The 16,623-nt window shown below is 35.7% G+C and overlaps 1 protein-coding gene across 1 annotated transcript in view; it reads right to left on the bottom strand.

Annotated features, from left to right (window-relative positions):
- Positions 1 to 16,623, bottom strand: part of ABCA13 (ATP binding cassette subfamily A member 13) — a 175,366-nt gene that overhangs the window by 92,765 nt on the left and 65,978 nt on the right. Inside the window, exons 24-32 of the mRNA XM_051798954.1 lie at positions 14,504 to 14,804; positions 13,545 to 13,659; positions 11,967 to 12,296; positions 9,375 to 9,444; positions 8,211 to 8,345; positions 6,737 to 6,874; positions 3,767 to 3,953; positions 2,686 to 2,904; positions 226 to 422 (exon numbers count right to left, since the gene is read on the bottom strand). Coding sequence (XP_051654914.1) covers positions 226 to 422; positions 2,686 to 2,904; positions 3,767 to 3,953; positions 6,737 to 6,874; positions 8,211 to 8,345; positions 9,375 to 9,444; positions 11,967 to 12,296; positions 13,545 to 13,659; positions 14,504 to 14,804 — 1,692 coding nt within the window. The remainder of the gene's footprint in view (positions 1 to 225; positions 423 to 2,685; positions 2,905 to 3,766; positions 3,954 to 6,736; positions 6,875 to 8,210; positions 8,346 to 9,374; positions 9,445 to 11,966; positions 12,297 to 13,544; positions 13,660 to 14,503; positions 14,805 to 16,623) is intronic.

The following is a 16,623-nucleotide window of genomic DNA, read 5'->3' as shown; positions in this document are numbered from 1 at the left end:
AGGTTCATTTTCTTTTAGATTGGGCATCTTTCTGTGTGATAACAAATAATTCTTGTAATCTCATTTGGCTGCCTTAAAGTTTTCAAATTCAATTAAGTGTTTCCTCAGAAATTAATGTATTTAATTTCTGATAATATTTCGGCTATATTTTGGCTATCCAGTTTAAATTGAGACAAAATTCCAGAAAGGAAAATAGGAAGCAAATTATGTGCATAAACTTTGTACCAGCTTTGTACTTCAGAAGAACATCCCAGATACCACGGCGAGAACATGGATCTACTCCACTGGTGGGCTCATCTAGAACAACTGTCTTTGAGTTTCCAATAAAGGAGATGGCAATTGACAGTCTCCTTTTCATTCCCCCAGAAAGAGCTCCAACAGGTTTGTACTGATGTTGGGATAAATTCACATCTTCCAGAGCTCTGAAATAGAAGTATAGAAATGGGACTAATTTTGAGAAAGTTTTTTCTGGTCACATCATGTCCAGTTAGAGAAGAATTACTGAAAAGTCACTGTAAATGGAAAGCAATAAAATCACTATGTCTGATTGATTATACACTTCGGTGTCAAAAACAAATAGGAAAACAAATATCTCTTCACCTACAAAGCATAAATGCTCATCATCATCTGATGCAAAAATTCTGGATAAGTATTTTGTAAGATAAGAACCAACAATTTTTAAATTAAGGTCAATAAAGTAAGTACCAATTTGTCCAAAAACTTTAGCAAACTCCAGATTATAGCCCCTTTAAATGACAGTAAAGACTGTTAGTTTCATAACTCAAGCAGCGCTTCAGATTTTGCAACTACATGAAGAACCGTAGAGAATGCCTGAGTTTTTAGGAAATGTGTAGTTATTTGAGGTAAATAAGGTAACACTGCAGCTTTTTTTCTTTTTCTCTTAGAAGATACGTTTCTGTGAAATAAACAGATTAGTGATCCCTAGGTAGATAAAACTACCTAATCTAACCTAATCTAATTCCTCTGTTAAGAACTGGGAGACACCTTACAAGATGTTGGCAATTCAGCCCTTGCCCTCTGATGATGATCTGGCATCTGTGTGGAAATATTCTAAATAAAGGCAGCACTATAACACCATTAATTTGTCGTTCATCACTCTGAACATCTAGTCACTGACCTAAGAGCTTTCAGCTGCTATCAGCCTGGCAAACAAGGCATAAAAGGTTCAACAGTGCTGAACTAATCTCCTGAATCATTTGAGTGAATATGCAGTCTGTAAGCCATGCCATTTACCCTTAGAGATTTTCTCATCTTGAAGACAACAGGTTTCTATAATTGTTCTATAGATATATATTGAGGAAAATTAATCTCGTTAGAAGCCTGCTTCTTTTGCTAATAAAAGGAGAATTTTGTTTCATTCTTTTGTCGCTTTTCTAGTTTCTCTGAAGTCTTTTAAAGCACTTGTTGCCTTTAAAAATAATGCAATTTTTCTTAGTAGCAAGGCCTGCAGATTCCTGAGTGTCCTTATGTGCCGTTAGTATGACAGACTGCTGCTGAAATTACAATTCAGCAGTCTAAGTACCATAAAATACAGAATATTATTTTGCATAAATTTTAAACCAAGTACTGGGTTTGGTTTTTCTCTGTTATTCTAAAGAATTGTTTCTATTTTTTCTAGAGAGAATGTAGTGTCCCACATCAGAGTTTGTCCAGATCAAAATTTTAAAATAACAGGTTTTTATGATAGCTACCAAAAACGAAAGCTACTCTGCCACAAATGCCTCTGCACATGCCTAATTGTACACTTAAGGAATCCCATCAACTTGGTGTTTATTTGCGTTGAAGCATGGAAGCTTCACAGCACTTCACAGAGCCTATCATGAATTAGAAGGTAAAAAAGAAAGTATCTGCACTGCCACACTGTTAGAAAAGCTCCATTTCATTCCTGAGGTAGAGAAAATGCAGTTTGCTACTAGTGAACAAGATCTCAGCTTGTACAGTTTACAAGTAGTTTAATATACATGATGCAAAAATAAGATTTAGTCCTATATCAAAGAAGTATTAGCACAAAAACACTAGCAAACATTTTCAACCTGAGAAGTGACAAATCCTGAGCTCTGATTTGGTTTTTCTGTTGGATTGTTTGGTTTTAAACCTCTTGATTCACTAAAAACATTTCAAGGCTGGACTTGGCAATGGAAAACATGGCCTATTTAGAAAGATTGTAATGAAGACTGCCTTTGCCTACCTTTTCTTGTTTTCTAACCTTCCTTCCACTGCAGGTGAGGGAATACAGGATAATAAATATATAAAGCCAGTGTTGATTTATGTAAAAATTTGGGGCAAGCACAGCAGTTTACTTTCTACCCTCCTCTCCAGCAAGGGGGGAGGCAAGGCAGACAGTATGAGGTAGGAACCACTGCAGCTGCTACAATCCTAACCATTCACTCCAGTCAAAACATCATTATTTGATGGTCCTGTATACCAGGTTTTTAAACATTGACAGTTCCACTACAAATATATTCAAGTAAGGGTTAGACACTAGGAAATATACTTTCAAGGCATGACTTCAGACCACGAAATGTGATTAAAAGTTCACAAATCCCTGAGGTTTCCATTAGCTTTTGCCCATAATTTTTGCATTTGCACTTTTTTATTTGAGTGGTTTGCAATAGCCATTACTGATTTACTTGGCATATTTCAACAAATGACAGAAAAACTTACCCACTGACTTGCTCATTCAACTGTTCTTTCGTCCATCTGGGTGCCTTCACTGATCCGTAAAGCAGTAGATGCTCTCGCACCGTAAGTGTGTTAAACAGCACATCATACTGTGGGCAAACACCCAGCTCTGTCCTGATGGCAGCCAAATCAGTACGTATGTCCTTTCCATCAATCATAATGGTACCAGAGCTCGGTGGATACAGACCGGTTAACAGTGATCTAAGAAAAAAAATTATTCCTCAAGACAATATGCAATGACTGTATTACATAGCTCATTACTTGGATTTCCTGAGGCACATCCTACCATCCTTAGAGCAACACCAACTCAGTTGAGTACAATTATAGATGCATCACTAATGTTTTGGGTTTCAATTTTATTGTTTTGGTTTTGGGGGTTTTTTGGTTGGTTGGTTGGTTTTTTCTTTATTTTGTTTTTTATGGTCTCAACAGTCCTTCATTTCCCTTCTACCAGAACAAAATCCATTTTTTTCCCAAACAAAAATAACAGGTGATTGTTTCTCTTTTCACAAGGGTATTCTGTGAAGAGTATTACTCAATTAGGTCCCACACTGCATGGCTAGTTTGACGAAAGCTGATCATAGCTAACATAAATGTAGAAATGTAGACTTCTTACTTGAGACATTTTTAAAGGTCATTTTCATTTCATTATTTTCATTTCTGGTCAACTGCCAAGAAAAAAAGAAGTCCCTTACAGCCTCTAGGGGCAAAGCACAAAACCCCATAAAACTCTGCACTCTATGTGATGACTACATATAGAATGCCAGAAAAGAATACCCCCCCAAGGTGTGCTCAACTCCACAGCTAGACATTCCCAGCTCCTACTTAAGCTGCTCCTGAACTATTACATTATGGTTTAAGTGACACAGAAGACCCAGTTCTCTACTCATTACATTGCCTGTGTCATAGATACACAGCCTTCACTTTCCATGTGCTTTGGGGAGTTTATCAAATATTTATTTGGGGTGGGGGAAAGGCATAGCAAAGAATTCACAACATTTTGAAGTGAAAAAGTGTAGCAGAGATCAGAGGGAAGAGTAATACCATTAAATGTCAGACTTACATAACTGTTGTCTTGCCAGCTCCATTAGGTCCCAAGAGCGCTGTTATCTGCCCTCTGTGGAAAGTGAGGCTGAGATCTTTAACAGCCGCCTTCTGGCCATCCATGTGCTCTTTGGTGAGAGACAGCAGCACAACACCAATGGTGGCTCCTTCAGTGCAAGGGCCTTTCCAATTTTGAGGTGCTGGTTCTGTGTGGGAAAGGGCAGCAAAACAAGCAGGGTTGCTGAATCTAAACATATGTGCGTGTGTACAAAGGGAATAACAAACTAATTTAATCCCTGTTGCCATTTACCAAAGCCTGGAACAGTGTTCAGATGGTCTGAACTGACACAAGCTCCACTGAAATCAAAGATACAAGGCCAGTTAATATCTGCTAAGAATTTGGCCTATTTGTAGTTATGCCACGTTATGTCTCCATAAGGTCATAAAACAGTGGCTATATTTTATTTCTAGCAGAGAAAAAACTACTTATAATAACATTATTTGAATAATTGTTTTATGCCCCTAAGTATGAGTAAATTCTAACTGTGTGAGCTACTTCATATATACTGTTCAGTTTCAGGCAAACAACACTGACATACCATTCACAGGCATAGCCAGTTAATCTTCTCAATTCTCCTCAGTCGACAAAGCAAAGCAGATCTCTGGGAAGTGATTCAGAGCAGCAGCCTAGTCTAAACATGATTCAAGGTGCTCAAAGCAAGTAGATATCCAGCAGTTTTCTGACTGTGTTAACCAATTGAGGAAACTGAGATGACCATAAGACTCTAATAAAGTTACTTTCCCTTCTATGTCAGGAGGAAGGGTTTCCAAACAGAGGCACAGTCAATCAGCAGCCCCAGAAATACATAATTAGCATGTATTATCGACTCATTGCAACTAAGAAATCTGTTAGTGGAATTTATTTTTTTTCTTTTTAAAAAAGGCAAGCCAAAGTAGAATGCCCAAAAAAAGAAACTGCTACGGATGAGAATTATGAGAAGAGGGAATTATCCTTTTCAATACATATGAAATATACATTTACATAAAATATTTATTGTTTATATTTACATTGTATTTAATACTTTTAAATAAATAAAATATAAACATTGCAATAACAGAGAATTATGCTTTATATAAGAACCAAATTACATAAATCAAATTATAAATAAAAAATTATATAATTTTTTCAACTATAGGTTTGTTTATGTTGTGAATAAAAAAGCTGTTTTGCTCTTTTCACAATCAATTTTAAGCTTCTGGCAAAAGTTCTTTCTAAACTTGAGGTCACCTTCAAGAAAGGCACTACCAGCTATTGTGACATTTCTGAGGTCTTCCTACCCACGAACCTCTCCCAGTTACCTTCTCTGTCTTTCAGTCTGCAGACTAAAACCATCAACAAACATTCTTTATGCCCTTTCCACTGTTTCCTAAATTTGCATCCTGGATCTTAACAAAAAAACATTGAAGTGCAGTGAGCCTCAGGCAACGTATCTTAGGTAAGACTCAGAGGAAGAGCTTCAAGTTACTTGCAACCACTAAACTGACCACCTTAGGACTTCTCCGAAGAAGAGTTCCAAGCAGATACTCAGCACCCAGGTCTCTGCCAGCCCTGCTCTAGTTGTATTTCCAACCGGTAGGACTTACATGCCAGCCATTCCCTGACACACCTCTGATTTCCTAAGTGTTCTCCACCCCCATGGAACCACCCCTTACCCGGGTTGTACAGAACAAGTGCAGAAATCACCAGGGAGCAAGTTCCAAGAAAATTCTTCATGAATGCATTTACCCCATATTTGGTACAGTAACACCCAATTCTTATGGAAGACAGTAAGCTCCTTTGCTGCATGGCAGCTTTAGCATTCACACAAAGGGGATTCGCTATCAGCCATATGACATGAATCAGTCAAACAGAGGAGAAGCAATACACCAAGTGTAGGCAATGTGGCGAAATCAGAGAGAAATACTGGAAATCTTTGTTTCAGGTAAGGACCAAAGGCAATCATCTCAACAAAATGGAGTTGTTCCAAATTGCAGAAATTCCAACAAAATTCATACAAATAGTTTTCCCACAAGTGTTTAAATGAACCTCAAGACATTCTGAAGTCTGCCCTTCTCCAGGAGATACCAGTATCTAAAACTGCTGAGTTGTTAAGCTTCTTCACCTGTGCTACAGACAAATGGATCATTTCCAAGCTATTTTAACTTTCAGAAAAGCACAACCCACAATGTTATTCTAAGGCACAAAATGGAATATAGGTGAGAGTGACTTATTCCTTCATTCCAAAAATCTAAATTAAATGTCCTCACAGAGAACTGAGGTGCAGAGGGAAAAAAAAAAACAAAAACAAACAATAAAACAAACAAACAAACAAACCAAAACAAAAACACAAACAAACAAAAAAACCTGCCTAAATTAATTGCAAGCAAGTAAACACACAGAAGAGAAGTGAAAGTATCTGGAAGCAGATAAAAATTAGTTATAACAGTTGCTTTTGAAACAAAAGGCTAAGAAGCAGAGACAGAAAGAACAGTGATTACAGAAGAGAAAAATAAGAAATAGAAAGGAAAAAATGAACAAATTAATTTTTTCACTGAAATAAGAAGCCAATTTTAAAAAAAGTTAATAAAGCCCAACACTCTTCAGATTCAGTAAGAGTACAAAAGGCTTCACTGAACTCCAAAAGCTCCTAACCAAGCAGAGAGGCAATACACTGGGACACAATGAACCAAAGAGATACTTATTTTACAACTTTAAAGAGTTTTCTTAAATATTTGTGTACAATAGTTTTCACCGAATGAATCAAGCATTACAGGTGACAGCACAATATAAGTTAGTATATAACGTTCATAGTATATACTATATAATGAAAGAGAGAAAGTGACAAGAACAAAACACATAATATAGGGCCAAGCAATGATAAAAGCAGATTGATCCCAATCAGCCCACCTTTCAGGAAAAAAAAATTATTAAAATTCTATTAATACAGACCTTTTTCTTGGAAGTTTTCATTGAAGAAAAACATATTAGAATTCAGATAATGTCTCTTCCTCCTCTCTGCACCACACAGGTTCTTCCAGTAGGAAACAGTAAAGGGAAAGTACCATCGGTGTTTTGATCCAAATTTTCCTAGATTAGAATTATGATATAAACTGTTGAAAAATTTATAGTCATTTTGTATCTGTTTACAGACGACTAATCTCCTATCACTACTTACAAAGACCTGGTTAGACCATTTAATTAGCTCAAATTCTTGGTTGCACTCAACAAACTTTATAATAAAGTGCAAAAAAGTCATTTGTTCATAACACCAGGTACTGCCCTAGAATAACCAAACTTCAGTGATACTGTGCTTTACCCTGTCTCCAAATCAGCTTCAAAGTGCAACAGGATCATAGACTTAACAGTATGTAGGTACAGCCTAACATAATCTAACCTACAGGAAAGAAAATATACCAAATGGCCTGCCAAGGTAAAGAATCTTATTTTTTGTTATAAACATAATCCATAGCATCAGTCAATAAATATTATTCTGAAATTACTATCCACACAATGTAAACAAATCCGCTACCATAAGAAACATTTATAGTGGCACACAAACAGAAAAGGCAAAAACATGCTTCTATACACAACCTAAACTTTGGCATTGCCCAATCTTTCCAGGCATCACTTACCCATCACACAGTACACACTCTGTGTGTTTAGAGTTACATTTCATTGACACCAAAGGGCAGGTGTCAATTTAAGATAAAGTTTTTTTAAATTCAGTTGTATATTCCACCCAGCCCTATCTTTCAAGGCAAAATTTATTTTCTTTTTAAACAAATACAAAGTGACTGGAAGAAAAGGTGACATATCCAAATCAGAGGAAAGGTAAATTTAAACGCTAGTGAGGCATGAGGCTATGATTGAAAATATATCAACCAATTCAATAATACTCATAAAACTTGGTTAAGGGAAAAAAAATTTAAAACCCAAACCACTGCCTTCTGAAAATATACTTGAAAGTTGGTTTTCTTTATGCATTGGACTGTGGACTGACTGGGAGCAAGATACAGTTACCAGGCTGTCTGAAGCCTTTATGATCTGAAACATGCTGTTATTCATGTTTCAGCCTAAGTACTGACTCAGAAAACTTGTCATTTTCACAGGAAGTTTTGCTATTAGACTGAGCTCTGTTACTGTGAATTTCCAATAAATTTCTAATTCTATCAGCAAATAAAACATATTTCATGCCTTGCTACAAATTATATTCCATGTATTAGCATTACTCAATATTTGTGTATGTTGGAAAACTTTATTTCCCTGTCCCTAAAGGCAGTCAGACAGTTTGTCACATCAAAACCCTAACTCAGAAAAAGACATACTTTTGTTTTAGTTGCATAAAATGAGGAAAGCCTATTCTAGCTATTTTATTCAATAACTTCTTCAAAAACACAAAATAAGAACAAGTCCAAGATCTTACCAGGAATAATATTGCTGAAATACCAGCCACCTATAGAATACAAGATGGAGTCAAAGAACATCATCCAGCACATCCATCCAAAGGTCATGTATCCTCCTTGTGCCATTGACTGGTGCACATTATTCCACTGAATTCCTGGGAGTAATAATAACAATTTTTTAAAGGTCAAAGCTAAATCAGTACAGCATTAAAGATCACAAATACATCAACACCACACACTTCTGGGTATTTAAGCACTAGTACAAAACAAATCATAGTTAATAACAGTAATCCTAATGAATAGAAATGAATTGCTATGCCTCTACATGCCTCTGTTTAGAACAGCAGGTGAAACTGCTGTTGGGAAAATGCAGGGAAGTTGTTCTAGAAAGGGCTGTTTATTTGGCAAAAGAAAAAGAACTACAACGCTGACAAAATGGGGCACTGACAAATGAATCAGGTTTAAGCCATTCTGCTGATATAAAGAAAAGGATTACACAAAGTTTAATGTCATTTCTATAATGCTAAATCTGAAAATTTAAATCTGTGAATTCTAACTTAGAAGCATTTGTGTGCATCGACTGCATTCAGAGATAACCATGAGCAAACTCACTGAATAATTGCATCATAAATTTATTATATTGCAGAAGACATGAAAGGAAGAAAGAAGGTGCAAAACACTAGGACTACAGAAAGCTACCATATTGCTAAATGGAAAACAAAAGTAGCCAAGTTGTAGATTTATTGAAAGCATTGTATTTTTTTACTGAAAATGCTACTTTTTTGCAGTAAAGTTGGTCATGATATTGCTTCTACATTTCTATTTCTATGATTGTTAAAGAAGTAGTTTTTCCCAAAACACATTTTGCCATTCCTTCAGTAGAGTCAATTTTGATGAAGTGTCTGGTTACAATTTTAAGTAATGTTTTCTGAAACTATCTCTTCCACTCTTACCAACTTTTGTACCACTATGATACTTTTTCAATACCTAGTAGTTTGAAACATCCACTGTCCTGAAAACTGATCTTGCCATATTAGTAAAAAAAAAGGGATTACATCCATTTACATACCTGGACTTGATTTATTCTATTAACTCATTAGAGATTTTTTTCAAAACTAAGTGAAAAACATTTCCAACGTTAGTTTTTGAAATAATTATAATGCTTCTTCTTCTGGAGAGCTTACCTATTTCTTGGCCCTCAAAGTGTGTAATGAAAAATATTCCTTGCCCAAAGGCAGTTGTAGAAAGAAGACACTACAATACCAGAGGAGAAAGAGGATGTGAACATCAAATAAAAACATGTTATCAACAAGTTCCATGAAATAAAATAAATTGCGATAATGAAAGCAAGCATAAAATAAACAGACTTTTTTTTCTTTTCACTTAGGCTAGTGATAGCTATTTCTTTTTATGTTTTAACAATACTCCCCCACAAACTTCAGTAGTATTTGCTCCACCTTAAAGGGCTGCACTGACCCAGTTATTAATATTGAGAAGTGTTATTTAATTTTATAACAGAACATAGACTATCATAAATCTACCATGTACTGAAAACTTATGATGTAAAAGTATGCAAAGGAATTTACTTTTTGTGATAAGAGCAATGGTCCTACTCAATTTTGCAAGATCAGAACTCAAGAAAAGACAAAAGTAGAAAGAACATGCACATTAGGTACTATATGCTGAGACAGCATTTTTGTGCAAGGAAATAACATTTGAATTTCAAGAAGAAATGCAGTTGTGCTGTATCACGAAAGTATGGAATGGAAAATAGCAAGTTAGTGATGTAGTATAGCAAGAAAGTGTGATGGAACCCATCCTGACAGCTCTCTAAAGAAAGAAGTATGATATAGGCTGTTTCTTAGAAAAAAAAAATCAAAATGATCACTGGTATGGTTTATGTATTTGTACAGAGAATTTCATGCTAATTCCCATCACCTGAGTTCCTGTCTCTTACATTTCCAGGGTTTCACCACATGATGGGCTCTCTCTTCTGTTAATAATTACCGCTTTTTTCACATGCTGCTGTCTCTGATTTTCAGCAAAGGCAAGTGTCAGAGACTGAAATGGTTAATGGCTTAAACGTTGTAAAATCACCAAAACACTTTTGGCCACTGTAGCAAACTGAAAAGAAGCAACTGTTCACCCAGCAAAGCCTGCCCCTCCCTGAACATGCCCACTGTGAAAGGACCTTCAGCTTAGATAAGTTAGATAATTATCCCAGGTGCAGAAGGGCACGCACACCTGAAGCTACAACCTGGATTTCCTGCAAATCCTGCAAAGTGGGATAATCCTTCTTATCATGCCAATGTCCTCCCTTATATGATGACTCTGCTGTGAAGACCCCTCTGGGGAGCATTAAAGGCTTGAAGATTCATGACATGTCCCGTGACATTATCCATTGAAAAACCACTGCCCCAGGAGAGATACAAAGAGTTCCCACCTTCCCACAAGGAGTTCCTGAGTTTGAAGTGTATAATCTTTGAGTTCTGGGGGGGACTTTCCCCAGTCCCAACAGACCAAGACCATAACTTAGACAGAACTATAATCACCACTTCAACCAACAGACATGGAAGCCACAACTATGAAGTTTCATTGCTGGATCCAGCGAGTGGTGACTATATATATATATCTTAGGACTCTTATCCTTTCTTTCCCTTTCTCTCCCTTATACGTTTCCTTAAGTGTTATTTTTATGCTTTAAAATTACTATGCTTTAATATTGTTGTATTACTATAGATGATAACACCCAAAATGGCAACATTTTGTTTACCTGTTTACCTTTGAAACAAAATTGTTCTAAAATAAACCCTATATATATTTATTTATAAACACTGATTATTCAATGTTGTTTGACTCTGATCCACACCAAGGAATTTATTAGCAAGAACAAGGGTTACCCTCTCCTTCTGGGGCCAGTCGTAACAGCAGGATACCTGAAATATTGTTTTGAAATAACTGATTTTAAGGTGTGCAAGTTCTCTGATGCACAGAAAAAAAGCAACAGAAAACAAAAAATCCACTTTGCCTATTTATGCCTGAATTCTGCAGTCTTACATCCATGTTTACTTGTATGCAAAGAACTTGTATATTTTATCTGACTGCTTGACACGGAAAAAGTGAGCTTTTTTTTTTTAATAGTGTATGAATTATTCCACTAGTTTAATTTAATACATGAGTTATTCTGAAAGACTCATGCCATAATGTGTGAAATATGGTTTGCAATGTATGACGATGATATTTGATGTCACATTCAGGGATATAGTATGTTAAGACAGTACAAAGACATGAAACAGCCTGTGGCATACACAAAACAGGAAAGGACCCTGAAGAATCTACGTCAAAGAATCATATGCCTCAGACTGTATAGCTAGACAAATTTCTGATCTAATCTCCAGTTTTACTCAACAGAGAATCAATCACTAGTTTTCCTCCAAACAAATAATGACTTTCAGAATTGGCGTGTCATCAGCTGATCTAACATTACAAGTATTTTGAGGTCAAAATATTAAGAGAACTCATGGACATGAGGAACGCAACTTCCTGATACTTTCTGTAGGTTTACAAAATTTCCCTGACAATTTATTTTTGGTTCCTTTCTACATTCTAAATATTTTCTCAATTGGACAGCTATTAATGTGATTTATTTGTAGTGAACACAAAAGCAAACAGAAACCTAGGAAAAAATAAGTGAATTATAATCTAAAGTTTCTAAACTACGGAAATCCACAGCAAGGTTGGAGGAGAAAAATTAGAAAAGGAAAACAAATATTTACCATTATAATCTTGATGATGAAACTCAGTTGGTTCTGCAAGACCAACAAAACTATGTAGGGTAAAAAACTGATCATATAGACAAGGCTGGCACACAGAGCTGCTGTATCGGCACTGCTAAAAAACACTCCCAAGAAATAGCTTAGCATAATAACTGTGACTCCAAATTCCAGGAGAAAAAGGAAGATGAGGAAGCCATTGCTATAAGCAAAGATACCGCTTGCTTTTAAAATGATGGCCAGAGCACAGCTGCTTATTGTGAGTACAATGACATTCTCAAGAAACCAAGCAAAGAAATGAATGGCTGGATGTACACCCATTGTCTTCATATACTGCAAGACAACACAGCAAAGAGAGTTAAAGTTAGGAAACAAATTTTCTTTTTTTTTTCTTTTTTAAACAAAACATTGCCACCAAGACACTAGCACCTCCCCAAGGGAAGTCATCTTCTCCTGAAATTACTTGTTTCTTTTCCCTTTTCCTGTGCTATCTCCAGGATCAAACACGGTATTGAGCAGGGCATTCTCTGGGATTACGTACAAAACACAAGAGATTATAATGCTCAGCACAACTCTCTTTTGCAAAGGGTTGCAGGACCACATGTCAGATTACTGGCTCCTCCAGTGAGTTTGCCATTTATACACTAAAAATTCGGAGGATATGCACAGCATTGTATAAACAAATGGGGTTTTTTGCAGCCTCTTGCTCTACTAAAAGTACCATACAGATATGTCTGTAAACCTTTACATATTGACATAATAACGACACCTGGCAAATAATAATTTAGTATCACTCATCTTTTTTCAAAAAATGCTCTTGGATACAATCTAATACAACCTCTGAAACATTTTTCCTAAGAGGATCAAAATTAACTTTATGATATGATATGATATGAAAATAATTTAATATTTTGAAGCATTAAAAAAATCTATCTTACAATACAAAGAGTAGAGAAATTAGATAAGTTTCCTGTAATTCCCCAAATTAAAAAGCTTACTCAAGCAGTAATTCTGCTGATCACTGAGACCAGCATAATTCTTAAATTCTATGTAAAATTATATTTTACATAGAAAATGTACCACAAAACCCCCTGTCTTTCCATATGATTAGCACCTGTAAAGACTAGCTGCTGATATAAGCAAATAATTGTCTCTTTTCTTATGTGTTGTCTTTCCTAATATTTCTGATAATTACGCAATGCATGACAAATTTTTAAATTGGTTAAGTTAGTGTTATCATTACAGACCATAGAGCAAAACATGAAAAAGAATCCAAAAAGCCCCATTCTATTCACAAGGACCTTTTCCAAATAACAATTTCCAGCTTCAACTTTTATGGTTCTTTTGCTTTTTGTTTTTTTGTCTCAGGGATAATATTTGCATGCTAGTGCTCAAACAATGTTGTGAATCTGAGTTAGAAGCTAGAATTAGAACCTACTGCCCAGAGGAAACAAATGAAAACAAATGAAAACAAACCATCTGAGTAGAACATTATGAGTACTTAAAAGGTCTTCGTGACTTTTGCATTTCAGTGCACCATAATGAAAGAACTTTCTTTTCAGAGATTAATCTGCCTCTTACCTCTTCAAGATGAATTTCTCTTTCATAAACCAACTTGCGAACCATACCAGCAACTGAAACCATCCATGTTAGCATCATCATAAGTGGGAAGAAAAACCCTATATTGTTCAAGAATCTATGAGAAAACATAGATGCAGAGTTGTCAGCCCTCAAAGGTAAAATATTTTCTAGCGGAATGTTACTAGGTTAATATTGGGACTATTGTCAATGTATGCACAAAATAAGATCTGACATGAACTCTGAGACTTATTCCTGTTCTGGTTAGAGCTACTTATTTTTTATGTAACGGGCTAAATATACGTATTGGTACTACATTATTATATTAGCATTTCCAACAATACAACTATATAATTACTCTTTAGGATTCCATTTGAAGTCCGACAGAATTCAGATTTGTGTCTATGGCAAAGTAACATATTTGGACAGTAAGGAATAACATGACTCAGTCAACTTTTACTCCACTTTAATAGATTTATTACCACTGACTAATTTTAAAATCTAATAGTCAGGATGTTTTCATGCTTTTACAAACAACAACCCTACACTTTTTCTTTTCCTTCATCAACTTCACACTGTATTTCAATGCACACGAGGGACCAATTTACAGTTTGTGTACAGGACAACTAAGGATAGAAAAGGGATCTCTTAGAATACTCTAAGTTAGTTGCACAGTATATTGACACAGCCTCTGCCCAGCAGACTACTCCACAGTATACCTGGAAACAGCTTGTAAGGGGTCATTGTAAGGGGCAGATCTTATAACATGTTATATTAAACACAGCTGTTGGACAACATTTGCTATGGTGTAATATTGGAGTAGTATTGGATATACTGGTTCAACCCTGTGCTAAGATATACATTCACTCACTAAAAAGTGGGAACCTAGTAGGTTCTGAAGTTCTCTAGCACTGGTCTAATAAGGATAATGCATTGAATTAAAAAGACGACAGTTTACTTACAGATCACTGGTATGACAAGGGTAAGGCATGGCTTGCACCTGAATGGCTGTCTCTGAGGTATCTATCCCAGTCTGTGCTGAAATAATTGCCCTTTCAATCATGTCTTGAAGAGGAATAAAGACATGGTTGTACTTAAACCCATCAGCTGGTAACTTCTGGGGATGGGACTTCCATGTTGGGTTTTTAATCAAATCTGTTCTCATGCTATAGAGAACACTGGTTCTAATTGTATATGAAATGTGTCTTGGAAGGCCATTACTAGAATCTTGCCTCTTGTTCTTCGGTGTATCGAAGATGATACCTGGCACAGGAAGAAAGGAAGCTTCATAACCAAGCTTATATGATCTATGCTGTTTCCATAGCTAACTCATGGCTAATTACCATACAATATGGGATACATTCACCTGTCAGGGCAGGTCTCTAAACTTTCTTGACATCCAACACAATAATGGTAGTTTTCATTTTTTGTGTTCATGAATTTGAAATGTAAAAAATTATTCACATGATACACGAGTTTGAAACAATCATTTTTATCTAAGAAAATTTATTCTGTGATTTTCCTTTTTAAACTTCAATTTCTCTTTGCATCCAGGCTTAACTCTTTTTTGGGAATTGTTCTCAATTCCACAGTGAAAGTAGCAGCCATAAAATTTGTCCATCAAGAGATAGCAACCTCTGGAAGTGGGTGAAAAATTAGACAGTACCAACTCACTAAAATTTACCGTGATATTAATTTTCAAATCAATTACAAAACTTTACTACTTTACTACTTTAGCGCAGCAGAATTTTTATGTTTATTTTCTCTAGCTCTGTATAAAGAAAAAAAAAAGGCAGATGAAAGCTTAATATGAGATGTAAAGATGAAGCCACATATATGGAAATGGTTGTATTTTCAGTCTGGATGACCCAGACTTTTTAGGACTTTTTGATGAATGTGAAATGTTGCCCTTTTTTTCCTTAGGAAAGGGGAAAGGTGTCTTGCCTACCATCTGATTTTCTGAAAGAGACTAAGATATAAAATAGTCTGCTGCAAAGCTTATTTCTTTCAACTGGTCAATCTCATTTTCCCATTTATGCAAACAGTTGATTTCCTAAGACATTCCATGAGGCAATGAAGGCTCTGAAGACTACAAACGGAGCAAGGAAAATTCCACTCTAGTTTAATATCTTGCTTTGGAAAGGAATGTATGCCTACGTCTGAGCATGTAACATTGACATGTTGGACACATTAGGTCCCTTAAAACACCATTTTCTCTCTCTAATAGTTTGAAGTGATTATAAGGCCAGAGTACCGAAAAAAAAAACTCTCAAGAAATGTCTTGGCTTATGTTACCATATGACCTTTCCCCAGGTAAGTGGAAGAAAAAAATTGATCTAGAACTTGACAATTCAATTTTCTGAGCGCCAAGATTTATCTGCCCGTTTCATCCCTTGAAGGGACAAACAATTTTGCTCATATAAAGTACTCTTTAGCAATTCTCCTTATCTTATGGTATGACCTGTTAGTCTCATATTGATGGAGTGTAGCCACTGACTTTCTGTAAATGGGAGGTACTGTGCAGGTTACAGAACAAGCATAGGATTCCAGATTGAGTAGTTTCAGTCTCTACAACTTCTTTCTTATGCCTTCTGTTGTATACTTACAGGAGTCCAAGGAGACAATAAAAACCAAAACAACAGTGGGAAAATGTTGTGGCACACTTCATGTGGACTTAAATGGGTCTCTTTTTTGGAAAGGCTACATGCAACTTACAGCATTTTCTGAGAGATGAGAAAGCGTGTGTATTAAGAAAAACACACTTGCCTTTTAAACTTTTTTGTACAATTAATTGATTCTCTAAGCATATAACGTGGGGAAAGGATAGAGAGCGTAATCCCAAGGAAAACAAAAAATATACCCATTTCTTAAGAATTTATAAACAAGAGAATTTCTCTGAGATGTTGCTTTAAGAATAAACCTTACCAAAACCCGTTTCTTTCCTCCTTTTTGCAAAGTCAAGAATATAATAATTAAATTTTGAAAGGATGTAAACTAGATTAACTAGATGATTTTGTCATAATAAGTAGTCAGTTTCCTCAGCATTCTACATTTTTTCAGCTTTTTCTACTTTAAACATTTA

The sequence above is a fragment of the Manacus candei genome, unplaced genomic scaffold (assembly GCF_025592945.1).
Source record: "Manacus candei isolate 608988 ecotype Guabito, Panama unplaced genomic scaffold, ASM2559294v1 h1tg000049l, whole genome shotgun sequence".
NCBI classification, from domain to species: Eukaryota; Metazoa; Chordata; class Aves; order Passeriformes; family Pipridae; genus Manacus; species Manacus candei.
Note: the sequence above shows the minus strand (reverse complement) of the source record. Positions and strands in the feature narration are given on the sequence as shown.